Below are 27,412 nucleotides of genomic sequence, written 5' to 3' on the forward strand. Positions count from 1 at the left end.
TGGACCTCCCGCAGCTGCGGGCGGTTCGCTGGTCCGGCGGCTCCGGTTGAGCTGCCGCAGGCATGACTGCGGCAGGTCCGCCGGCCCAGCCTGCCGCCCCCCCGGGAAAGGGCCGCCCCAGGCGGGTGCTTGCCCCGCTGGGCTCTGGAGCCGGCCCTGGCTAGAGACCCCTTTCTGTCTCCCTTTCTGCCCCCTTTCTGAGTGACCAGAGGAGATGCACAAAGACCACCACCAGCACAGAGCTGTAAGGAAGAACATGCCATCTTGGTTACCTAGATGACAGGTAGAGAGTCCTGTATACTCAGCAGAACCAACAGCATTTTAACCTGGCTACCCGAAGATAATCAGATGCTAGCCTATGCTGTTGATGTGGTCAATGCATGATTAGAACTGAGTATTAACTAAGTTTTGTAGGTACACAAACAACACTTGTAATAAAGCTGGCTGAATTCTTTTTTTTTTTTTAAATAGTTGTTGTAAATTTTTTCAGTTCCCAAAAAATGGATTTTGGTAAACAATACATCAGCCATTTTGATAATTTTTCATATTTTTAAATGAGTAAACTGAAACTTTGAAAAAATGGACACTTCAAAATAAAAACGCTGACATTTATAATTTTTCTCTTTACAAAATTTGGTTGTGTTTTTTTAACCAGCCATGTCAGTAACTGGTCACATTCATTTGAAAGTGAGTGCAAATAGACTCTGATACAAACAGTGTGTCCTTGCTTTACTCACTGATTGTACCAAGCTTGATTCCTTAGTGGCTGGCAGCATGTCACAGTTTTTAAGGCTAGAAGGGACCGGCAGATCATGTACTCTGATCTCCTGCACATTATGAGCTACAGAAACCCACCCAGTTATCCCTACATTGAACCTAATAACCTAGACTAAACTAATGTAATACAGCCTCAGGAGACTAAACTATTCTGTGCCACACGTAGAGAGTACAAGGGACTGAGGCAAACCAATGTCCGAGGCCCCTGCAATGGCAGGGAATTGATTTGGTGAGATGTATCCAGATTTGGTGAGATATATCTAGACAATTCTAGCAAGGAACCCATGCCCCACGCTGCAGAGGAAGGCAAAAAACCCAAATCAAACCAACTCCCTACCCCAGGTTCCCTGCCAATGTGATCTGGGGGGAGGCGGGGGATTCCTTCCTGACCCCAAATCTGGCAATCAGTGACCCAGAGCATGTGAGGAAGACCCACCAGCCAAGTGAATGGTACAAGAAAATTCTCCACACAGCCTCAGCACACTAGCCCACCTTTTCCAGAGTCTCATCTGGGCATAGTCATCTCTGATGCATCAGAAGAGGGAGGGGAAAAAACTCTGACTATGTCAGGGATGGGTGGGAAGGAAGGAATGCCTTCCTGACATCTACAGCTGACCAGCTAAAGTCCTGCGTGAGATTTAGGAACATAAAACTAACCCAAAAGGAACCCTTTGAGCCACCAAGCCCAGCCTACCCCTCTTCCCAAGCAACCTAGTCATTAAATCCCACTAAAATGTATCTAGTTCATTCTTAAAACTATTTAGGTTTTTTGCCCCCCACTATTCCTGTCGGGAGGCTGTTCTGAAACCTCACTCTTCTGAGGGTTTATAGAAACCTTCTTCTAACTTCCAGCCTAAACTTTATTCATGGCCAATTTATATCCAAGTGTTCTCATATGAAAATTGGTTTAAGTTGATGATGAACCATTTCATGTTTGCAGAGGAATTTTAGTTCCTTTCCCATTTCTGTCTGCTTCAAGCCCTAGGTGTGGGGGTTTATTTGTTTGTTTGTTTTTGCGCTGTACAAGAACTGACTGGAATTAAATTATAGGCTTCCCTCATTGCTTGTCTGCTGAAGAGAGTTCACGGGAGTCTATCATGTTTACCCCTCCTTCAGGTCAAAGAGGCAAAAAGCTGTAGGGGGATGTCACCCTTTCCCTAGCTCTGTCTCTGTTTTACAGGTTGTTCTACTCGTGGCTAATATTGCCCAGGGCTGAGTTTTTGGAATAAAACACCACAACTCATTTTTATGGTATGGATCAATGCAGCACAGCACAGTCACACAAAGCACTTCACGGTACCATATTTCAGAGTAGTGAAAAACTGTGAACGACTTTGGGCTCCTTCTCCTGCAGTGGTGACTCCTGAAATTTGTACTGTATAGGCAGTTTTTTCTTTAAGTCCTGTTAACAGGTAGCAGGTGGTAGAAGAATTGACAGCAACAGCTGCAACAAAAGAGGGTGAGGGATCAGCAAAAGTACAACACTAGAGTCAAATTCAAGCTGTACATAGGAACAAGCCCATAAAGCTGTAGCTGAGAAGAGGCCCAACATTATGCCCTCAACCCAAACCTGTTGGAAACCATACTCTGCAGACCTTCAGTGGTTGGTGCCAAAGGAGGAAGCATTCTATGGCAGATGCTGGGATTGGGACTCACTTTGTAGCCTCTCTTCTTGAAATTAATCAGGGTCCTGGAACAAGTAATCTCAGTGTGTGGCTATTTGAAGATGGTGTGCCATAAACTTCCAGTATAGGTAATTGCCTGGGTATTTAACCCAAGATCTCAAGAGCCAAAAGCATAAGCCTCTACCACTTGAGCTATCCTTAAAGGGTAGCCGTGGTAGGCTCTCATACTCTGTAGACTGGGTGCGGGGAAAGGGGGGTAGAAGAGAGGTGTGAAACACACTGAAAGTGAGTTTCCTGTGTATCTACTGTTGTGACAGTCGGAATAAGGACTTATCTGAATGTTATTGCTTAATCAGTATGCTTGTACATCTGCATGACGTGTCTAGGCCCTGAATTTGACCCCTAATGTAGAATGCATGACTCAAAGGAGCTTGTAGATGTTGTGTATTTGGTTGTCGTTGTAATAGAATCTTGTTGTTGCTATGGCGAATGCGTTAGATTATTAGGGGATAGCCCAGCCAGTTTGGGCTGGTTCTTGTTTAGTTCAGTGTGTGGCAATAAATGGCTGGTTGCAAGGTTTACAGCTCTCTGTGTCGCCAGTGATTTCTTCCTAAAACTGGATATAGCAGTAGATGCCTGGTAACTGTCAAAGCAGGTGATAGTAGGAACATACCATGGGGCCTAATCTTGCAACTTTTACTAACATGAGCAATCCTCATTCATCAAGCAACACTCACCTTACTTGACTTCAGTGATGTACTACTCAGGTAGGTATTTGTGTGGGAAAGGACTGTATGTTCAGATCCATAGCTGTATTGCTTTGGTTTAGTTCAAGACTATTTCCTTTCTGAAGGTGCAGTGGATGATTTTGCTGTCACCAGAATAACTTCACTTGCAATACAACAATGCCCTTTATGTTATAGAATGCTGCCAGGCATTTAGTACTCTTGATATGGAAGTTTTAAAGTTAAAGAAAATAGCCTATTTCCTGAAAGCAAAAGGTTGACGGTAGAGCTGAGTGAGGCAAAGAGTCTGCGGAATGAAGCTTATCCTTCCTTTCTGGAAAACCCAGTAATCATCTGTCAGGTTAATTCACATTGCAGCATTGAATTGTCACTACACTTGAGCAGTTTTTCAACTCTTTCTGCCCACAAAGTTCAAGCAACCCTGGGATTTGTTTTTTCAAAATACTAAACTTTCTAAGCAGGCACCTGGGGTGAAATCTGCCTTTGAGTCAATGGGACTCTCACCATTGACTTCAATGAAGCCATGATTTCATCCACCAAGTTTTGATTATTTTTTGATTGTCCATTATGTCCATCGGCTGATTTTTTAGTTCTAGAAACCAGTTGCTCTTCTATTTTGCTCTTCTATTGTTTTCAGGAAATATTTGTCATCTCTCTTGATATGCAGACTGCACTAGCTATGAAAGTTAAAATTCTAAACCTCAACGTGTTGTAACTTGCAGCTTGGAATCTTTCCCCTGCAGACAAGAGCGAGGATATCAATCAAAAGAGAATCTGTTGTAAATTTTCTCTGATATGAGCTCATGTAAAATGGAATCAGCCCACCATTCATTAGCTTCTAACTATTCAATGAATCTTTCTTTATAATTAATATAGTGCCTTTAGGAACCAACTTAAAACTATATTCTTTGGAGTTGGTAATAACCGATCACTTATCTAATCTGTCTTTCAATACAAGCAGGAAACTGTTGAGACTATATTTCATTTTTAGTCTAATAAGCAGCAAATAAGAATTATGCATTATCTTTGACCCCCAGTAGAGATCTTCAGAAACAAGCTGGGCTGAGTCATAATGCAACACAGAAATAGTGTGAATTGTCACAATATCTTAAGTTAAGCGGTAAACATGCTAATAGCATATCCTTCCTTTCAGTGTTTAACAGAAATTGCTACTATATTTTTAGCAGCAGGAGTTTTAAGTATCTTTGAAGATTTTATTTAGCCTGGTGGGTTTGAAGCTTTAACAGCAACTTGATCACTTGTAAACTAAAACAAATGGTATTGAACTGGAGGGTAATTCTGTGAACCTTTGAACCCTTTTCTGAATTCAAAATATGTTGACTGTTTCTTTCATGACCTAAATTGATCTGAATTGGCTTCCTGTGGTGATGCTGATGCTTAATCTTTAAAGATACATTTCATAATAAACTGAGAGCATACCCTGTAATCATTAGAAGTCTTTGGATATTCTCAACCAGTTAAAATATTAAAATGTTCACTGGCAGTTGATCTGCTGACAGACTCAACTGCCACTGAAATCAAAGGTGAATAAAGTTATATGTGTGGATTAAAGGTATTAAGTAGCTCAACACTTGTAATTTGTAGGCAACAGTTACGTCTGATTGCTACTGCTCTATGTGGGAAATGTTGGTCTTGTCTTATGATGATGTGACATAGTGACCTACCCAGAGACAGATTCTTCATTGTGTCTGTGTAGTTGATTCTGTATCCCTGGAGGAAGCCCAAACAGTCTTCTGCAGGTACTTCAGTCCATTTCACAATAGCAGAATGCTTCATGATATTTGAAATTTTCACAGTAGCTGGACCTGTCCTAGGAACTTAAGCATCAGGTAATTTAAAAATAAATAACTCAGATCATACAGATAACTGTTGTCTGTAATCCAATGTGCAGCATGCTAATCAATACATAGAAATTGACCACTGAATGGGAAGCATCTCCCCAATTTACAGACTGACACACAGATAACTAATGGCAGAGAAGGGAAAGAGAACAATTACATACAGTGGGAAGCTGAGTCCTGCTTAAAACCATACCAAAGAAGGTAGAGACATATCATCCATCTGCTACAGATACAATTTCTAAGGATACCCTTACTCACCAGTCACATTAGCATGAATGGCTACTCACCTAGGAAGGGGCTAGTCATTGTGGGTAAGGGTATCAGAATCTGGCCACAAATCACGCACTCTAAGAAGTGACAAAACCCGTGCTCCATTGCCTTAACATCTCTGCCATGAATAGTAATAGTTACCCCATTATCTCTGTGGACCCAGCACTAGCAAGCAACATCACATTCACTCACACACAAAGCCAGCATATCACAGCTTGGAGTTAGGGGCATGACTGAGTGGATAGTAGTGTTATGTTAGGTCATCCGCGCAAAGATGTTATGGTCGAGCTCCCTTATTACTGATGGTGGAGAAATAGGAGAAAAAGTGGAGGGGAACGAACAGGGTGAGGGGGGGAATGAAGATTTTCTAGGAAATACCTCCTTGAACTGAGTAGAAGTGGGTCACTCCAAATGTCCTCTCATGTCTCGTGAAACTTTCACATTCACATATGTCAGATGCATGCACCATTATTTTGTACAATTTATATGGTTGTAAATGGTCTGGAAAACAATCAAGTTAGAATCAGTATTTGCTGAACATGTAAGGGGAGGGAACTTTCGGATTTTCTGTATAACCCCCCAAATATAGTCTACCAAATTCCAGGTCTTCATGTTAAGAGTCCAAATGTACACATTCTCCAGGTGGCTTCCTAGACCACTCTCATACAACCTGTATATTGGATTTTTTTTCATAATTAAAATGACAAATATTAATATACAACCTTGTTTGTAAAGCATGCCAAATTGGTTTCTAGTCTGCCTCTGTTGCACAGATGGAGCTACAGGGTGGAAAGCAGGAAAGTAAAATAGCTTGAGGCCTCGTGGCTGAAGCATGGATTTTTTTTTCTGTCTGGGAACTTAAACTGGATGCAACCAGGGGGTGCACATGTAATAAGAGGATCCATGAAAACAGTGGATGAATTATTGATAACATTTCAATTGTGACCCTCAGATCAAATGTCTCCAATGTACATTGACATTAATCCTGATTGATCTTTGCCAGAGTGACTTGTATGATCTCAGTCAATATGCAGAATGCAAGTCCTGGAAAATGTTCCTGAACAGAAGCTCTTTGCGCATAACTCAGATATGCTGTATAACAAGCTTTGTTTTGTTATTGCGACTTTACATGGACAAGTTATGGGGAAAGGGATGGAATGTCACCTACTGGGCAGTCTGTGACACAGCTGTCTGTCATGTAAGTGAAGTTTACCTAGGAGGGCAAAATGTTGTCACCCTTGTCATGCTGTTAGCCTGCAACATATAAGCCTCTATCCTGGATTTGGGGGAGGGGAATAGCACAAACAGTCTGTTTGCAGGGCCGTCCTTAGGATTTATGGTGCCCTAGGCAGGATTATTAAACTGGTGCCCCTGTGCCTGTCTTGCTCTTAGCAACACAAATATAAGCTTACACTATTGGAAAACTTGCCACATGCATGTTATTAAAACCAGTTTAACTTAAGAAGCAGCAAAGAATCCTGTGGCACCTTATAGACTAACAGACGTTTTGCAGCATGAGCTTTCGTGGGTGAATACCCACTTCTTCAGATGCAAGTGGTGGAAATTTCCTGGGGCAGGTATATATAAGCAAGCAATCATCCACCCTGATTGATCTAACCTCGTTATCTCTAGCTTGCTTCTTGCCTGCTTATATATACCTGCCCCAGGAAATTTCCACCACTTGCATCTGAAGAAGTGGGTATTCACCCACGAAAGCTCATGCTGCAAAACGTCTGTTAGTCTATAAGGTGCCACAGGATTCTTTGCTGCTTCTACAGAACCAGACTAACATGGCTACCCCTCTGATACTTGACAGTTTAAAAGGATTATTTCTGGCTTTTTTGGCTGCAAAATCAGTAATAATGTAATTGTATGACAAAGACAAAGTGATGTCTTGTTTGATTGCAAGAATAGCAAGACCAGTCAAGTGTTCCTGACTCCTTGTAGAGTGGAGGTAGTTTTTAATGAGCTTTAGTTTTGAGAAACTCCGTTCTCCTGATGCTATTGTTACAGGAATTGTCAGTAGAATACAAGTGGCAATGTACACATTAGGATATATGTCAACAAGTTTGCTGGTATGAGTAAACTGTACAATGTCCATTATCGATTTTGCATGTGGCAACATTGATGACAGTGTACTCAATTCTTCGTACAGTTCAAGGCCATTTAAATCAAAACGATTGCCGTGCTTCAGGAGGCTCTCTAGGTCAGGGGTCCACAACGCGGTGCCTGCGGGTGCCATGGCGCCTGTAGGGGCCTCTCAGTGCACCTGCCTACTGGCTGGCGGACGAGCATCCACCAAAATGCCGCCAAAATTCGGCGGCATTTCGGCGGCGACGCCTCTGGATGACGCTGCTTGCCGCCGATAAGCAGTGTCATCCAGAGGTGTCGCCGCTGAAATGCCGCCGAATTTCGGCGGATGCTCATCCACTGCCACGGTAAAAGGTTGGGGACCACTGCTCTAGGTTCTTGCACTTTGTCATTAGTTACTCTTGTTTTCCTATTTCATTGAATTTAGTCCTGCTCAGCCCGAAATTTAATTCAGGGTTGTTAGCAAGCTCTTTTGGCAAACAAAGTTGTTAAATGACAATCTAAATGGCAACTCAGTACTGCTTTCATGCTTGGCTCACTCCCCAGCCTGCTGGTCCAACAGCTGCAGTAGAGGAGGAGATAGGTGGAAAACTGCAGGACCCCAAAATCCACCTCTTGGGGTGCAGACAGCAGCAGCAAACCCTGTTTGTATAGCTGCATTTCTTCACTGACCACAACCAGTAGGCTTCCCAGGGAGGACTGAAACGCCCATGTACTTCAATTGTTTTGTTTTGTTTCCCTATATACACAGAGCAAAGAAGAGTAGAGGTGTGAGGAAGGATCTTCATCTGTCTCATGTTTTTTAAAACTGCAAGTGAAAGAAAGAGGCATGTTTTCCATAAAATAACTGGACAATCCATGAAAGAAAGTTGAATTGTTACCTAGTGTGAAATTTCCCATGGGCTTAGTTATTATTTTCATGTGCATATCTTCTTTACCAGTGCCCCAATCAACCACAAAACACTTTGGAATGTATTCTGGAGTCCAGGTGACAACCGTGTTGTTTCCTTGTGGTATGGCAGTGATTTGTCCAGGCAAAACTGAGGGGAAAGCAAAATATTTTATAGATCAATAAATAGGAAAAAAATTCACTGTGAAGTCAGCATCCTGTGGCAAGTCATGGAGACTCTGTGGGTAGTAAGGCTTAATGAACTCTAATCACTAATAACAATATAATTTATAAAAAAAGTTTCAAGCCAATCTAGTGCTTTGCACTGCCTTAGCGAAGATCCACGTTTGATTTCTGGACATGGCCTTTACTACAAAGGGGGAAGAGAACATTCAAACCTTGGGAAGGGGGAGCACCTTACTTAACAGGAATCCTCTCCCCTACGAAAGTCATACATACTACTGAATGGAATGCTGCTATGTGAAACATTTCTGACTGGGAGAGACAGTCATGTTAGGCTTCAAACTGAGGGAAATAAGATGTTTTTTGTGGTATTCTTCTTTATGTAAATCTAGGGCTGGCTAGAAAATGAGAATTCCATTTCACAAGAAAAGCTGGGGTTTCAGCATTTAGTTTTGTGTCTGTGTGAACCAGAAAAGTTTTGACACTCTGCGAAAAACCAGAGAGAGAGACTGACTCTAACTTGGTAGTTAGGGCACCAAGTTAGAAGGAGCAGGTACTGGAACCCAAGTCCTTCTCATTCCAAGTGAGTGTTCTAAACACCAGGCTGGAGTCAGTCTCTCTCTCTCTCTCTCATCCAATTAATATTTAATTATCTACACAAATTGTAATCACTCCAACAGGAAAGACTTGGGCTCCTCCGCCCCAGAATACCCAAAGTTCTGGTGGTTAGGACACTCTCACCTGGGATGTGGGATTCTCAGGTTCACGCCCCTGCTCCAAATTAGGCAGAGTGGGGATCTGAACCTGAGTGTCTGTCTCTCTTTCCCTGGTTTTTCCTAGAAATTCCATCCAGGGCCTGAGAAACTTTCCCAACAAAAGCTTCATTTGAATTGATACATTTCTGCTAAAAGTCTTGGTTTTGACAAATCAGCATTTTCTGACTTGAAAAAAAACATTTAATCTAAAAATTCCCAATGAACACTAGATAGTGTAGTCATTAATAATCAAAACTGGCAAGACTAACTGGCTGACACTAAGAAGGAAGACAGGCAACTTATACATCAGGAAATGTTGTGGTTGATAGAGAACTTCATTTCATCTTCTATCTGAAAAACAGTAGGAGTGGCTATAAAGAAGAATTAAAGAGTGACAAAACTAGCTGAGGAGAACTTGATCTAAGGGTATGTCTACACTACGAAATTAGATCGATTTTTATAGACATCGATTTTTAGAAATCAATTTTATACAGTCGATTGCTAATGTCCACACTAAGCGCATTAAGTCGGCGGAGTGAGTCCTCATTAGCGTGGCTAGCGTCGACTTATGGAGCGGTGCACTGTGGGTAGCTATCCCATAGTTCCTGCAGTCTCTGCCGCCCATTGGAATTCTGGGTTGAGCTTCCAATGCCTGATGGGGCAAAAACATTGTTGCGGGTGGTTTTGGGTACAAATCGCCCCTCCCTCCGACAGACAAAGCAACGGCAGACAATCGTTTCGCGCCAGACACCAGGGCGATTAGAAGAGCACAGCAAGGTGTGCTGCACATCAGAGAGGCTTTGAAAACCAGTTTCATGACTGGCCAGGCTATGGTGTGACAGTTGTGTGTGTTTCTCCTTGATGCAAACCTGCCTGCTTTGTTGATTTTTTTTTTTTTAATTTCCCTGTAAGCCAACCACCATCCCCCCTTCGAAATAAAGTAACTATTGTTTTGAAACCATGCATTCTTTCTTTATTAATTAAAAAACAAAACAAAACAAGAGAATGGACAAGGTAGCCCAGGTGGGGTTGGGGAGGAGAGAAGAACAAGGTCACATTGCTTATTGGAGCCACACTAAAAATCAAACTGTTTGAATGACAGCCTTCTGTTGCTTGGGCCATCCACTGGAATGGAGTGGCTGGGTGCCTGGAGCTCTCCCACCGCGTTCTTGGGTGTCTAGGTGAGGAGGCTATGGAACATGGGGAGGAGGGTAGGTGGCTATACAGTGGATGCAGCAGGGTTCTGTGCTCTTGTTGGCTTTCCTGCAGCTCCAACAGATGCTTCATCATGTCCATTTGCTCCCCCATTAGCCTCAGCATCGCGTCCTGCCTCCATTCTTCGCACTCACTTAATTCTTTCCTGGCCTCTGCCACTGAATGCCTCCATGCATTAAGCCAGGGGTCGGCAACCTGCGGCACGCGTGCCAAACATGGCATGTGAGCCGATTTTGAGCGGCACGCAGCTGCCTGCCCCAGTCCCGGCCCCCAGCCCCACTCATAGAATCATAGAATCTCAGGGTTGGAAGGGACCTCAGGAGGTCATCTAGTCCAACCCCCTGCTCAAAGCAGGACCAAACCCAACTAAATCATCCCAGCCAGGGCTTTGTCAAGCCTGACCTTAAAAACCTCTAAGGAAGGAGATTCCACCACCTCCCTAGGTAACACATTCCAGTTCTTCACCACCCTACTAGTGAAAAAGTTTTTCCTCTGCAACTTGAGACCATTACTCCTTGTTCTGTCATCTTCTACCACTGAGAACAGTCTAGATCCATCCTCTTTGGAACCCCCTTTCAGGTAGTTGAAAGCAGCTATCAAATCCCCCCTCATTCTTCTCTTCTGCAGACTAAACAATCCCAGTTCCCTCAGCCTCTCCTCATAAGTCATGTGCTCCAGCCCCCTAATCATTTTTGTTGCCCTCCACTGGACTCTCTCCAATTTATCCACATCCTTCTTGTAGTGTGGGGCCCAAAACTGGACACAGTACTCCAAATGAGGCCTCACCAGTGCTGAATAGAGGGGAATGATCACATCCCTCGATCTGCTGGAAATGCCCCTACTTATACAACTCAAAATGGCATTAGCCTTCTTGGCAGCAAGGGTACACTGTTGACTCATATTCAGCTTTTCGTCCACCGTAACCCCTAGGTCCTTTTCTGCAGAACTGCTGCCCAGCCATTCGGTCCCTAGTCTGTAGCAGTGCATGGGATTCTTCCGTCCTAAGTGCAGGACTCTGCACTTGTCCTTGTTGAACCTCAGCGCCCCTGCCCATTGCTCTCCCCTGCGGGGGCAGGAGGCAGAAGCTTGGTTCTGCGGCAACCAAGCTTCCCCCCTCCCCCGCTTCTTCCCCCAGCGTGGTGCTTTCCTGCCACGCCCCCTCTCCTTCCCTGCGCCAATCAGCTGATGGCCCTAGCAAGGGAGAGGGGGGAAGAGCAACAGCGTGCAGGCAGTTCCCTGGAGGAGACAGAGAGAGGTAGGACGGAGCCATGGGGAAAGGGGTGGAACAGGGCATATCCCTTCCAGCCCCCTGCCCTGAGCGGCTCAGGGCAGGGGGCTGGGAGCACCCCTACGAGCCGAGCACACCAGCCCTCTGCCCTGACCCCACCCCCACACTCAGTCTTCTGCCCTACGCCCTAGCCCTCTGCCCTGACCCCCCCCACAGCATTCTGCCCTGCAGCCCCCAAACCCCCCAGCCCTCTGCCCTGACCCTTGAACCCCCCACACACCCAGCCTTCTGCCCTGCACCCCCCAGCCCTCTGCCCTGAACCCCTCCCACCCCAACACACACCCAGCCTTCTGCCCTGCACCCCCCAGCCCTCTGCCCTGACCCTTGTACACACCAACACACACCCAGCCTTCTGCCCTGCACCCCCCAGCCCTCTGCCCTGAACCCCTCCCACCCCAACACACACCCAGCCTTCTGCCCTGCACCCCCCAGCCCTCTGCCCTGACCCTTGAACCCCCCCACACACCCAGCCTTCTGCCCTGAACCCCTCCCACCCCAACACACACCCAGCCTTCTGCCCTGCACCCCCCAGCCCTCTGCCCTGAACCCCTCCCCCCCAACACACACCCAGCCTTTTGCCCTGCATCCCCACAGCCCCATCCCTCTGCCCTGACCCCCCACACACACTCAGCCTTCTGCCATGCACCCCCTCCACCCAGCCCTTTGCCCTGACGCTTGAACCCCCCCACACCCAGCCCTCTGCCCTGACCCTTGAACCCCCCCCCCCAGGTCTGGGGTCCCGGCCGCAGGCCCTGCTCAGCCCGCTGCCGGCCTAGGTGAACAGAACCCCAGGCCAGCAGCGAGCTGAGCAGGCTGGCAGCGTAAGATCAGCATTTTAATTTAATTTTAAATTACGCTTCTTAAACATTTTGAAAACCTTGTTTACTTTACATACAATTGTTTAGTTATATAATATAGACTTATAGAAAAAGACCTTCTAAAAATGTTAAAATGTATTACCGGCATGCAAAACCTTAAATTAGAGTGAATAAATGAAGACTTGGCACACCACTTCTGAAAGTTTGCCGACCCCTGCATTAAGCTGTGCCCTATCAGTGCGGGAGGACTGCATGAGCTCAGAAAACATGTCATCGCGAGTGCGTTTTTTTCGCCTTCTAATCTGCAATAACTTCACGGACAGAGATGATAGGGGGGAAACATTTTACGCTCTACAGTTCTGGGGGGATTGCATGGTCACTTGTGCTGCTGAGTTCGCCACACTGACCAAACAGGAAATGAAATTCAAAAGTTCCCAGGGCTTTTCCTGTGTACCTGGCTAGTGCATCCGAGTTCAAAGTGATGTCCAGAGCGGTCACAATGGAGCACTCTGAGATAGCTCCCAGAGACCAATACTGTTAATTTGCATCCGCACTACTCCAAATTCAACCCAGCAAAGTCGATTTTAGTGCTACTCCCCTCTCCGGGGAGGAGTACAGAAGTTGATTTTAAGAGCCCTTTAGGTCGACGGAACGGGGTTGGTTTTGTGGATGCATTCATTTTTAAATCGACCTAATGTGGCTAAATTTGACCTAACCCCATAGTGTAGACCAGGTCTAAGAAAACTTCATGTGAAACAAACTGACTGCCTATATCATCACAGTAATGTTTTTATTGATGTGCAAGACCTTAGGCATATTAGGGAAAACAAAGGATGAAACTACAGCTAGAGTTGAAAATAAATGTCTAAGGAAAATCATGACGCTTAAGTGGGCAGACTTGGTAAACCATTGATTATTAGTAGGATTAGTCAGAAAATATTGAAGTGGTGGATACTATATTCTTCAGTGGCAGGGAAAGGTAGAGGAAAAATATGGTGAGAACTAAATAAGTCAAGAATAAGAGAAACCAGAAGAGAGATTTGCTAAGGTGACAATGATGTTGGAGGAAGGGGAAGAATTGTGTTCAGGACTAATTGGAAAATTCTGGTGCTAGGTGGATAGGAGAAGGTATGAAACATTAATTGCGACACATCAGCTGGAGAGTGACAGATGTACCCAGATGCTGATTGTTACTCAGGCTACGTCTACACTACCCACCTGGGTCGGCGGGTAGCGTTCGACTTCTCGGAGTTCGATATATCGCGTCTCATCTAGATGCGATATATCGAACTCCGAACGCGCTCCCGTCGACTCCGGAACTCCACCACCGCGAACGGCGGTGGCGGAGTTGACGGGGGAGCCGCGGACTTCAATCCCGCGGTGTCTGGACGGGTGAGTAGTTCGAACTAAGGTAGTTCGAGTTCAGCTACGCTATTCGCGTAGCTGAACTTGCGTACCTTAGTTCGACCCCCCGCCCGTAGTGTAGACCAGGCCTCACACACAGTATCAGGCCATAGGAAATTCTACCTTACAACAATGCATTGTCCTAATATTTCAATAATAATATTACAATAACTACACTCAAATTAGAAAGCCTTACAGCAAACTACTCAGAATTGAACCCTGTTATAGTCTTGGTCACCACAACATCCTCTGGTAAAGTTGCCTGTGTGTTATGTGAAGAAATACTTCATTCTGTTTGTTTTAAAAGCAACAAGATCATAACACAAAAAGGGGAATATCTTTCCCTGCCCTCTCTCTGGGGTGTTCCATTGTTACGCTGGCCTCTGAGTGCAGTCCTTCCCCTGACAGTCCATTAGTATGGTTGCTATAGGAAGGAGCGCAGCCTTCCACTCAGGAGAAGCCTTCTTCCCAGCAGCATCTTATCTCCCCTCCCCTCTCTCACTAGGAGGGTTGTTTTTTTTTAAATGTCACTGCGAGCCCTTAACTGGCCTCAAGTGTGTCTAGTTAACCTGAGGTAACCCTTGTTAAGCTCAAAGAGAACAGGCCTCTACCATTCTAGGGCTGATATATCTTCCCTCCACCACTCTGGTATACCTCTCAGGACTGACTTTGTCACAATACTAATTGTAACTTTGATATGATCAGTCCAAAAATGCTAGTCCTGCTGTAGCTGCTCCTGTACACTTAGCATTGCCCAAAAATATAGGAAGACATGGCCTTTCCCTGAGGTGCTTAAAATCTTGTTTGGAATAAGATTCAATGATTGAGTATGGCAAACAAAAGGAGGGATGGGGTAGGAAGGGACAAGAAGGGTAATAGAAAACAAAGGTGTGGCAACATAAGGTTCTAGTAGGGTGACCAGACAGCAAGTGTGAAAAATCAGGACAGGGGTAATAGGAGCCTATAGAAGAAAAAGACCCAAAAATCGGGACTGTCCCAATAAAATCGAGACATCTGGTCACCCTACGTTCTAGACCATTTGAAAGTTTTAATAAATCAGATGTCACTAAACCTAATCACCACTGATTGTTTTGTTTTTTTAATAAGCATCAGAAAAGAGAGAATGTTTAGGAGAGAGAAGGGGAGAGGAGTGGCCTTGAGGTTAAATTTTGAGTGTTCCTTCTATGAGTTTAAGTGGCATAGAAGACAGTGCAGAGATATTTGTGGGAGAAATGTGCTCAAAGCTTGCATTGTTGATGGAGAAAAGAAGGTGGGGAGGGGATTAAGAGACAACCCATGCAGACAGGGAGAGGCAGAGTTGTGCAGTGTCTTGAAGGCAGAGCCGTCCTTAGCCATAGGCAGAACAGGCAGCCGCCTAGGGCACCACTAGGTCTGGGGGCACCGCTCTGCTGAGAGGCCGGACAAATGGGAAGCAGTGGAGCATGTAAGAGCAGGGCTGCTGGGTCCTAGAGAGAGCCGAATGCAGCACAGTCTGTGGGAGGGGATTGGCTGCTGGGGTCTCTGGGAAGGGGTGGGGGAAGGAACTCACCTGTAGGGTGACCAGATGTCCCGATTTTATAGGGACAGTCCCGATTTTGGGGTCTTTTTCTTATATAGGCTCCTATTCCCACCCCACCCCCATCCCGATTTTTCACATTTGCTGTCTGGTCACCCTAGGTGGGGGTAATTGGTGCCTATATAAGACAAAGCCCCAAATATCAGGACTGGCCCCATAAAATCAAGACATCTGGATCTGGTCACCCTAGCTGGGGAGTGCGTCTCTCCCCCGGGCTGGCAGCGATCCATCTCATCTTGGGGGAGCTGCACAGGGCAGGATGAGCTGCTGTGGCTCCAGGGGTGCCCCGTCCCTGAGATCAGATGCTGTCTAACTTCACCATGGTCATTGGGCTGGCGGTGGTGCCCATTGGCGTATGATCGGAGATGAGGGTTTGCTGCTGCTGTTGCCACTCTGCACCCCAAGAGGTGGATTTTGGGGTCCTGCAGTTTTCCACCTATCTCCTCCTCTACTGCAGCTGTTGGACCAGCAGGCTGGGGAGTGAGCCAAGCATGAAAGCAGTACTGAGTTGCCATTTAGATTGTCATTTAACAACTTTGTTTGCCAAAAGAGCTTGCTAACAACCCTGAATTAAATTTCAATATTTTTGTTTTAAAAAAATCAATATCTTAGCCAAAAACAGAAAATTAAGTTGTTGACAATTATTTGTGACAAGTTTGGTATGGGGAAGGGAGTGGGCCAGTTTTCATCAGGGAAACAAAAAATGTTGACTGACTTTCCTATAGCCCTGTTACTGCTAAATAGAGCCCTCCAACAACTGTAATATGCTCATCTCCTTACTAATGTATAGAGCAGGGGTCAGCAACCTATGGCACACGTGCCAAAGGTGGCACGCGAGCTGATTTTCGATGGCACGCAGCAGTGGGCCGAGCAGCTCAGCCCGCCGCTGCTCTGAGGTTCTGGCTGCTGCCCCATTGCCACCCGGGGTCCCAGCCGCCGGCCCCACTCAGCACCCACTGCTGGCCTGGGGACCCCCAAGGAACCCCAGGCTGGCAGCGGGCTGAGCAGGCTGGCGGCTGATACCCTGGCTGAGCCACTCAACCCGCTGTTGGCCTGGGGTTCCATTCACTTAGCTGGTAGCGGGCTGAGCAGGACTAAATTCAATGAAATAAGAAAACAAGAGTAACTAATGACAAAGTGCAAGAACCTAGAGCAGTGGTCCCCAACCTTTTACCGTGGCAGTGGATGAGCATCCGCCGAAATTCGGCGGCATTTCAGCGGCGACGCCTCTGGATGACACTGCTTATCGGCGGCAAGCAGCGTCATCCAGAGGCGTCGCCGCCGAAATGCCGCCGAATTTTGTCGGCATTTTGGTGGATGCTCGTCCGCCAGCCAGTACGCAGGTGCACTGAGAGGCCCCTACAGGCGCCATGGCACCCGCAGGCACCGCATTGTGGACCCCTGACCTAGAGAGCCTCCTGAAGCACGGCGATCGTTTTGATTTAAATGGCCTTGAACTGTACGAAGAATTGAGTACACTGTCATCAATGTTGCCACATGCAAAATCGATAATGGACATTGTACAGTTTACTCATACCAGCAAACTTGTTGACATATATCCTAATGTGTACATTGCCACTCGTATTCTACTGACAATTCCTGTAACAATAGCATCAGGAGAACGGAGTTTCTCAAAACTAAAGCTCATTAAAAACTACCTCCACTCTACAAGGAGTCAGGAACACTTGACTGGTCTTGCTATTCTTGCAATCAAACAAGACATCACTTTGTCTTTGTCATACAATTACATTATTACTGATTTTGCAGCCAAAAAAGCCAGAAAGATTGTTTTTAATTAAGAACTAATCCTTGTTTCAATACCTCTTCATATAAATTTCCAATAAAATGTTGACAAATTAAAAAAATTACATTATTTGCATCATTCTGTCAAATCAGAATTTTTTCTATAGTGCTACTTCTTTAGTGCTAGTCCATCAGCACTACAGTGTGCTTAATTAAGTTAAACTGGTTTTAATAACATGCATGTGGCAAGTTTTCCAATAGTGTAAGCTTATATTTGTGTTGCTAAGAGCAAGACAGGCACAGGGGCACCAGTTTAATAATCCTGCCTAGGGCACCATAAATCCTAAGGACGGCCCTGCTTGAAGGTAAGGACAAAAATCTTAAATATGATCTGGTGGACAATAAGACAGGATGTCATGGTCAGAGTAACAGGGCAAGAAGAGTTTCTTGGCAGCTGCATTTTTTATGGACTGGAGAGGGGCAATATGGGAGGAGGCCAGAGGGAATGAGGTCACAGTCGTCATGATATGAGATAATATATAATTACAATTAGCATTTGTGACATATTGAATCTATAAAGCACTTGACAAACATTGATCTTTACAATACCCATTACATTTATAATACAATGTAATATAGGTGCTGGTCCATGGGAACACTGATTTTAACAATGAATGGAGATATACAAGCAAGTGTCTAGCAAAGCATGGAAATTGTACTGTGGCAGTTATATTTCCTGGATTTCTTAGAAGCCTTCTAATTTTTGGAAGGCCCTCCCCATCCTCTCTTAATTTTTACCATTGTATTAGTTTCAAGATGGAAATTTGTGCGCACATGCAACTTGCCAGAAGACAACATAAGATAAACACTGAATGGAGTAGCAGTAGATCATGATGACCTTTAATTGTAAATATGCACCTGGCAGGTCATATACAGCTATAATCACCTCAAACTACAAAGAGTGTTTGTAATGCACAGTAAAATGAGTCTGCTAGTAGTTAGTTAATCCAATGGCCTAGCTGAAATAAATGTAGCTGTTCTCTCAGGTTTCCAGTTTATTTTTCAGATTTCTTGGTTTGGATCAGCTCACACAGAATTCAGTTTGAACCTCCTACAGGCATTAATTTGATACGAATAACTTTAATCTTCACAACAGATAGAGCTCCATAAAACTGCTCTTTTTGGCCAGTTTTCATACGAGTCCTTACTCTGGTGCAGGTTTAAAGAAAAAAATAAAGAGGAACAATCATCCCAAAACTATTGCTATCACAAGGCAACATTGCCCACAAAATAATGTTTCTTCACCTATCTAGAATAAGTGATAAAGTACCTGTTGAGGTGAAATCTGGGACAACGTAAGTGATCTGTGGAGATTCTCCTGCTTCATTATAGGCAGAAATATTAAACCGATAATAAGCCATGGAGAGATTCAGATGCAGTCTTCTCTCGGTTATGCTGATGCGTTCGGGTTGATCATTGCAACTGTTGGGTATTCTTTCAATATTAACATAGTATCCAATGACATTCCTGCTTTGTGTTATCTAATAGAAAAAGATTATCACTGAACAATCAGATATCAATCCCCTTCTTAATAAAATTAGAACAGTTACAAAAAATTGCAAGCCACAAAACAAACGTGAAATTATGTATAAACAAATCTTCGCTGTCTTTGCACATTGATTGTCAAAAGGAGATAAATTTAGTGCCGTGTTTGGGGATTTAGGAAATGATTTAACAAAGCACTTAAGCATGTTCTTGGGACTTAAGCATTTGCTTAAAATTATTTAAATATATAGCACATAATTGTGTGCTTAAATGCTTTGCTTAATTGGGTTCTGCAAAATACATCATGGAAATCAGTGCAGAGAAAACCAAGCTGATGACAAACAAACATGATGGGATCAGCTCACATATGACTGTCAGTGGACAAGAGCTGGAGATAGTGAAACAGTTCAAGTATTTGGGGGCAATCATCACTGATGAAGGATCAAAGGGAGAAATTCTGTCAAGAACTGTGCAAACAGCAGCAACAGTGGGAAAGCTAAAGCCAATTTGGAGAAATAAGAACATCTGTCTGGAATCCAAACTGAAACTGCTGTATGCCCTGGTCATCTCCATTTTTCTGTATATGTATGAGACATGGACCCTTATGTCAGAACTTGAATGGAAAATAAAGGTAGTAAAGATGAGATACTTCCATAAAATCCTGGGCATCTTGTACTTTGACTATGTCACTAATGAAGAGGTCTGCAATATCATCACCCAATGCGCTGGGTCATATGAAGACCTCCTGATGACCATGAAGAAGCGCAAGCTGAAGAGGTACAGCCATGTAACAAGATCATCTGGCCTATAGCCAAGTTCATCCTCCAAGGGACAGTAGAGGGGAAGAGAAGAAGAGGTAGACAGAAGAAGAGATGGACTGACAACATAAAAGAGTAGACAGGAATGGACTTCACAGAGACTCAAGCACTGACACACAATCATCAGGGGTGGAGGCAATAGGTTGATTGATCATCAGTGATGGTGCCCCAATGACCAATGCGGTTATGGGAGTGATGATGATGATGAATTGGGTTCTTACCTGTGCAAATCCAATAAACGTTAATGAGGATGAAGCCGCTAAAACACTTTATATGCTGCACTCAGAATGTGCCCCTAATTATTAGGAGCCTGGAGGTCAGTGAGAGTTAGGTGCTTAACTGCCATGTATGCCTTTGAAAATCTTAATCCCCTAGATTCGATAGGGCATTTTGAACTATCTTGTGAGGAGGAGGGGACTGGTAATTAAACTGCTACAGCAGAAAGGTGTCCTTGCCTACTGATATTAAGGTTGTTTAGTATGGTAACAGAGCAGAGCAATTCTCAAAAGAAAAAGGTGAGCACTGACCAAGGCAAATGCATTTTAAGTATCCAGATACTAGTACTAGATACTATAGTCTTGTGTCACAAACTGGTCTCTGCTCCAATGCTGTGTAAATAGCCATGGCAGGAGCGTCTGCATTTTTTTTCTTAACATTTTATAATTATTAAAGACTCAGAAGCACATCCCAGTTACTCTTACACTATTGTGCATCTTTAAAGTCATTAGGCTCCAAGTCAGGAAAGCACTTAAGTGCATCCCTATTGAGTTGAATGGGACTAAAGTGCACAAAAGGCCTTCAATTTTAAAGAAGATGGGATCAGATGAAACAATTACATAAGATGTAACTCAAGCTCTCAGTCTAAAGATGATTTCTTTCTTCAGTTTGATATTGGAATTAGTATATACGATTTACGACATTACTGTAAAAGGAATAATTTTATTTCCAGTTTAGATTCATTACCTGCTGGTAAGAGGGGTAACTTCCTAAGAAGTTTCTTTTTTTTCAGCAGATTGCTGCAAAATGTCCCTTTTATAGATCACTTCACATACAGATATGGGTGTCTTTGTTGATTCTGACTTTGATTTAGAATTGGAAGCCCTCTTTTTCCCTCAGGTTTTAGATAGAGAGTCTTTACATGAAGACCACAGGCCTTGAAGTCTATAATAGCTCCTTGCTCATCAAAATGTCCTGCTAGCCCCCTGGCAGTGAACTCAAGGTTGTCGGATTTACTGCCCTCACAATTTTTATGTGCTCACTTTGTCAGGAAACCTTCACAGCATTAATTCAGCAAAAATGTCTGATGTACAGGAGTCAGTCAATTGATGATCATGATGTCCATTGTGGAAGAAGAGACGCTTCCAGATTTCAGCTTCTGAACTTTTAATGGCATTATGGTGAATATGCAGCACTCTGCATGGTGAATAGAACACTCTTTTTGTCAGTAACAGTCTCATAACCTAAGCTGTATCTAGATTTTTGAATAAATAAACTTGGAAGTTGCTTTCAGAATTCCTAGAGTGGGGATCCTTCAGAAGCTGTAGTCCCATTTGAGAATAAGATGACACCTTATGAATATGTGAGACAAAGAGAGTCTTTTAGCTCTACGGCCTCAGGTGTCTCTACCTAAGGGAATCTTTCAAGGTGGAGGATGATTGTGAGAGAGAGATTTGAGAATTCAGCTCCTACAAATACTTAGTGTAGAATGGAAAGATGCTTCATTTAGGCCAATGTCCAGAGTTCAAATGTTGCTGCATCAATCATTTTGTAAGTTTACAAAGGGGTTTTGCTCACTCTTCTCTAAGACCATGGCTGTACAAATTTACATATATATATATTAGTGCTAGGAATTGCTGATGCAAAGGTGCACAACATCGCAATACTCAAATATAGTTTTGCTTCCATAGAATATTTGTTGACATTTCAATATAATGAACTAAATCCCCCGTTTCACCCAAAATGATTAACTTTTTTGCTATATCCATAATAATAACAAATACATTACCTGCCACTGAAGAAAAACATTTATTCTTCCTGGAGAGATTTCTGTGGTTTCATTAGCTGAAATTGTTGGCTTGTCAATCAGCTCTAGAGAAGAGAAGGATGAGGAAACCCAAACTCATAATTTGATTTTAATATTTTCCAATCTATAAATACTACATAACTTTATGCAACAACTGATTTATACCAATCGCCAGAACAACCAAATGAAATGCCACGTACTATGAGGGACTAAAATCTCTTTACTCCAAACACAAACGCAGTGGTGATCCTCACTGGGTCTGCATCTGAGCTGAATAACATATGAAGATGTACTGTTTAAATCGGAGACAGTCACATTGACAGCATCGTTTGCTGTGGGCACCTGCAAACAAACAAATTTTAAACAATATTTGGCATAATTAAACTAAAGTTCCCTTTTAATAATTTTATACTCTGTAATCATTACTCTCCTTTCTAAGAGGCCAGTTCTTTCAATGGAAGTTAAGGGTACTCACCAATATACAGGAGTCACTAAGGCCCAGATCCACAAAGAGATGTAGGTATTGCAATGCTAAACATCATGGCACCTAACTTTTAGGCAGTTAGAAAATCACAGGAACAACACTGTGATCCACAAAAGCCTGAGTTAGGCACCCGGGCTCCCTGTATAACAAATGGGGAAGAAAGGTGCCTTAGAATGCAAGCCACAAAAGCCAGCACACAAGGCAGGGAGCCACTTAAGCTAGCCAATGGGAGATGCCATCAAGAGGGCAGTATCCTAAGATCCATCTCTCTCTCTCAGAGGCTGCAGGAAGACACCTATCTCTGCCAGTAATCCATGAACTGGAACTGCTCTCCTGGAGTCAGGTGGCTTAGGTGTCTAAGTTGTTTGTTCTGGGACAGAGTTAGAAGCCTGACTTGTCCCTCACAAAATGGCTGGAGGAGGTAGTGTCCAATGGTTAGATCACTCACCTGGGATATGGGCATTTCAGGTTCCATTTTCCGCTCTGCCTGAGTGGGGCAGAGGATTTAAACAGGGTTCCCCCACCTCTCAGGAAAATGCTCTACCCACTGAGCTATGGGATATTTTGACATAGGGCTTCCTACTTTCTTCTGGTTAAAGTGTTCTCCTGTGTATAACTAACTAGTGATTGGAACAGGGGGACTGGACCCTAAATTATAGAAACATTCATTCTCTCTCTTTCTGGCCCAATGACTACTAAGGTATTTATTCACAGTGGAACAATTATTGGGCCAGAGAGAGAGAAAATGAATGACTGTATAGTTCAGTGGTGAGGTCATCCACCTGGGAGGTCCCAGGATCCAGTTTCCCAGCTCCAACAGGATGCCAGATATTGCATGGGATCTGATCCAGTAGGCAGCATCTGAGCATGCCTATTGGATTGGGCCCTGTGCATGACTAAGGAGGAGCACCTATCTTCCCCCGGTTTGCAGATCGGTCTGGGGCATAGGCAGGAGATAGGCATTCAGATACCTCAAGTGAGGTAGCATTGTGTATGCTCAGAGTCAGAGACATAGGCACCGAGGGTACTGAGTGTAGACACCTAGGGGGTTTGGTGGGAGTTTTGGGGATTGCAGTGGAGCATAAGTCTGGGACTTACGCACCTAAGCACTCTGAGGGATTGGGCCCTAACAGAACCATTAGACACTCAAGGCATGTACTGATTCAAGAAGGGTACTTAGGCACATGTTTAAAGTTAAGCTTGTGCTTATGTCCCATTGACTTCAGTGGGACTCAAGTATGTACTGAAAGTGAAGCATAAGCTTTTGTGACTAGGGATGGATTTAAGCACAAGCTTAGGAACTTTACTGAGTTAGGGCTCAAAAGAGCTAGAAAATGAGGTAAAATGAAGTATTAGAAATACACATTGGGCTCAAAAAATTTCAAAACCGCATGCACATACTTAGTGCCTCAATGCTCATTTGTGTATGCACTTAATAGTAGCTTGTACAATCACAGTGATCACATAGGCAATGTACATAGTTGGCAGAGATGCACTTTTGAAAATTTGGGCCTAAAAGTCTCCTTACAGTTTTTATTGCCATGAAAATATTTGTGATAATTATAAATAAAAGCAATTAGGTGGCTAGCTCTTGCTCTAGTGCTAAGACAGTAAGCAGAAGCATTTTTAGGACAATATTTTGTTTTGTAACTTATTTCTATTAATAAAGTTGATTTGGGGGAAAATACAGAATCATGGAAAGATTTAGAGACTTTCCACTTTCTTTGGGGTTGAAGCTGAGACACATGGAAGAGGTGAGGTAATATATTCAAAGCCCTCAAGCCACATGTGCAACTGAGATTGATTTTTAATAAGAGTTGTGAATGCTCAAAATGCTAAGCTAGCTTTTGCACTGGCACTGAAAATGCCTTGTGTATCTGATTTCTTGAGCACCTGTTTAAAAATGTAATATGTGTCTAAGAGGTGGGGTTTAAGCATGAGCAGAGGGTGCAACATTTGGCACTTTTTTGTCAAGCTGAAATTAGCCATTAACAATGTAGGGTCAGAGCGTCGGCTGATGTAATTTACCAGGGCTTCATTAATGTCAACAGAGCTGTTCTGATTGACACTAGCTCAGGATCTGTCCCACAGCCTGGGACATCTTAACAGAACTTAAATGGTGGTTAACTTAACAGGAAGTATTTTTTTTGTCTTGTCAGAACAGTGCTGTGTATCATAGAACCAGTAATATTCAGCTGAATCTTTTAAATTGATATCAATCTTCATATACTCACCAATATCCACTGTGAGGATGTTGAACATGCTTCTTTATATTGCAGTTCATATTGCATAGACTTTTTTGGTGCGTCCCACTTAATTATTAATCTGTTTGATAACTGGTGAGCACTTATGGAGTGTATAGCACACTTCTCTAAAATGAACAATGCAGAAGCCGTAAACACACACACACACACAGCAGGAAACCAATGATAAACACAATTTTTTCTCCCTTCTCTTTGTTCAATACTAAATATGTTGATTTTTAAATCTTCAGAATCCAGAAAGAATTCATTAGTGAAATTTTGCAGTATGAGACAAAGGCCCAGTTCTTTCACATTTACTCAGTGAAGGTAAAATCTTTCTCTGTGGGCAGTCCTGTTGATTTCAATGAGAATTTGTGGTATCAGATACCATTCAAAGTCAGCATACGTGGCCCAATCCTCAAATCAGAATGTCTACAGCACCAGCAATAATGCTGTTTAAAAAGACTATCCTGAACTCTAATTGCTTCTGTATTTTTTGGGTATGTCAGAGGTGTAATTTCAAGTACAATTTCTTTTTCTCTAAGGTTATGGCTACACTTGGAGCTGGGAGTGTGATTCCAGCTCCAGGAGAAGTACCTGAGCTAGCTAGCACACCAAAAATAGAATGTAGTTGCAGTAGTGGGAAGGGTTAGCTGCCCAGGCTATATATATATAGCATCTCTGACAGGCATGAACTTGGCACCTCCCACCACTCTCACTGTCAGGGCTACAGTCTATTTTTAGTGTGCTAGCTCGTTGAGAGCTAGCATGGGTGTCTCCTCGAGCTGAGAATCACCTCTCCAGCTCAAAGTGTAGACATAACCTAACACATGTAAAGTGACCAAAGGCCCCCTACAGAGGCTAGAGTAGCAGCTGTGGAGTGGTTCTGGTAGGGTGCTGCAGTAGTGAGGACTCTGTTCTCACTCCCACCTCCAATCCCATGTCTCCTAGAAGAGCCCGTGATCAAAGTTACTCTCGGTCTTTGGGCAGCACTTGAGGATTAGAGCAATACTTGGATACCATGGTGAATTGCACTATAAATACCTAATCAGAAGAATAGGACTTGATATCTCATTTGTAACCAGGTGGTATCCTTTTATAGAAAATTACTGTGTAACTAACTTAAGTATGTCTACACTGAATTGTGAACCCAGGTTTGTGGGACCCAGGCTTGGTTTCCAAGCCTACACCTGAGCATGCACACTGCATTGTAAACCTGGGCTTACAATTGCTGGGCCCAGGTCTCAGCTATGCTAAAGTGTCCATACTGCACTACACAGACTGATTGACTTGGGTCTATGGCTTGAGCTGTGTCCACACTGCAAAATGGCAGGGCTTGAACCACAGTCACAGTGGGACTCTGGTTCTGACCGAGCCCTATAGCAGGGTCGTAGGACCCAGGTCCTGAGTGTTTGCTGATCCAAGTCAGACTGATTTGTGTGTGGATGGAAGGGGGACTTGAGCTCCAACCTGAATCAGACTTGGTCTTACCCAATGGGTAGGTGTACACTGCCCCCTCCCCAAGAAATAAGCCACTGTAGCGAGACTCAGAACCTGGGTCTACAGAGTTGTGCAGGCACTATATTACAAATAGCAGTATAGATGTTCCCATTGGGAGTGTGAAACCCAGCAAGGAGGGTTGGTCTCTAAGCCTGAGCAAGAATGTCTACACTGCCATTTTTAAGCACTGTAGTGTGAGCACTGTGAACCAGAGGCTGTAGATCTGACCTCACACTCACTGCCATGGCTTCCCCCCTGCCCCCGCTTTTAAGTGTAGACATACCCTTAGTGGCCCAAGAAACAGACCAAAACCTGGAAAAGGACTCAACACGCAGAGATTCTAACTATATAGATTTCCTTAAACATAGGCTGTGGAACCAGCCCCCTCTTCAAACAAAATAAGAGCCTAAGTAGTGTGTTTGTGTGTGTGTACTGATGAATATGTTTCTGGATATTGCTCCTTTACAGTCTCGCAAACACTCCAGGTGTGAAATCCTTCCCACATTTACATCACTAGACTGGGGATTTCACCCCAGAGGTCCAAATTATGGTTTAACTATTTGATTTGGTGGTAAGAAGTGTATACTAAGAGTTACAATTTAGCAAATAAATCTATACTTCAGTAAAATTATACTGTAGTTTTAGCCAAAATATTGCATCTTAGATGCTGTGGTAATACAAATAATGAACCATATTAGAGGCACTGTACCTGCCTTGCTGGGTATAATGGAGATGTTCTTTGTTTTCACAGAGCTCTCATGGGAGTAATTTGCTGATACCCAAATAATTACAGCACGATTCATGTAAAGGGATTTTCGTTCTATTGTGATGGACGTTGATGCTGTAGTTTTTTCAAAACATCTCGAGATTTTATCCCTTGAGACAAAGAGCATTAAAATAAACATTATTGAACTATAACTTATTAAAGCAGCAATATGACAACTGGTGAATTGGTGGAGCAGTTAGAACACACACAACAACTTTTAAAAGGCAATCTCAAAGGTGTAGACTTGTATTAATTTTGGTGGGATATATGGGCCCAAAGACTTAGAGGTGTTAACATGACCCTGTTATTGTCCAATATTAAACAATTTTAAATAAAGTTCAGGCTTGGAATTCAGTCACCTCAGCCTGCTTAGTACCATGGCAAAGAGATTAAAAAAAAATTAAACCTGTTACCAAAGATACAAAAATAAAAGTTAAAGCATTTGAATTTGTAACAAAGTAATAAGGCTTATATTTTAATAATATCCTTTGTTCCCTTTCTCTTTAACTGTAGAGCATTTTCATAAAGAAAAACCACTTGTTTGATAGTCTTTTAGATGGTATTAAAGATGGTGATAATTGTCCTTTTTTGGGAAAGAGAAATTTAGTTGAGATGGGCTGGAGCAGGTGGTGTTGCTGTTAATGTCCAATCCCATTTCCTAGAAAACAAAACAAGGCAACCTCATACAAATGGGGAAAAAAGAAAACAGCAAAGACAGAAAATGCAGCTTCTGTCTTTGGTGCTCATTTTTCCTTGTAATCTCACTGCTGAAAAAATTCAGGCAAGGCACA

The 27,412-nt window shown here is 43.5% G+C and overlaps 1 protein-coding gene across 1 annotated transcript in view; it reads right to left on the bottom strand.

Annotated features, from left to right (window-relative positions):
* Window positions 1-27,412, bottom strand: part of LOC123372429 (interleukin-6 receptor subunit beta-like) — a 53,792-nt gene that overhangs the window by 9,356 nt on the left and 17,024 nt on the right. Inside the window, exons 6-14 of the mRNA XM_045020503.1 lie at window positions 26,565-26,731; window positions 24,347-24,483; window positions 21,829-21,970; window positions 21,611-21,693; window positions 18,573-18,783; window positions 8,253-8,411; window positions 5,659-5,781; window positions 4,834-4,986; window positions 2,078-2,221 (exon numbers count right to left, since the gene is read on the bottom strand). Of these exons, the coding sequence (XP_044876438.1) occupies window positions 2,078-2,221; window positions 4,834-4,986; window positions 5,659-5,781; window positions 8,253-8,411; window positions 18,573-18,783; window positions 21,611-21,693; window positions 21,829-21,970; window positions 24,347-24,483; window positions 26,565-26,731 (1,319 nt within the window). The remainder of the gene's footprint in view (window positions 1-2,077; window positions 2,222-4,833; window positions 4,987-5,658; window positions 5,782-8,252; window positions 8,412-18,572; window positions 18,784-21,610; window positions 21,694-21,828; window positions 21,971-24,346; window positions 24,484-26,564; window positions 26,732-27,412) is intronic.

This window comes from Mauremys mutica, chromosome 6 (assembly GCF_020497125.1).
Source record: "Mauremys mutica isolate MM-2020 ecotype Southern chromosome 6, ASM2049712v1, whole genome shotgun sequence".
Classification (NCBI taxonomy): domain Eukaryota; kingdom Metazoa; phylum Chordata; order Testudines; family Geoemydidae; genus Mauremys; species Mauremys mutica.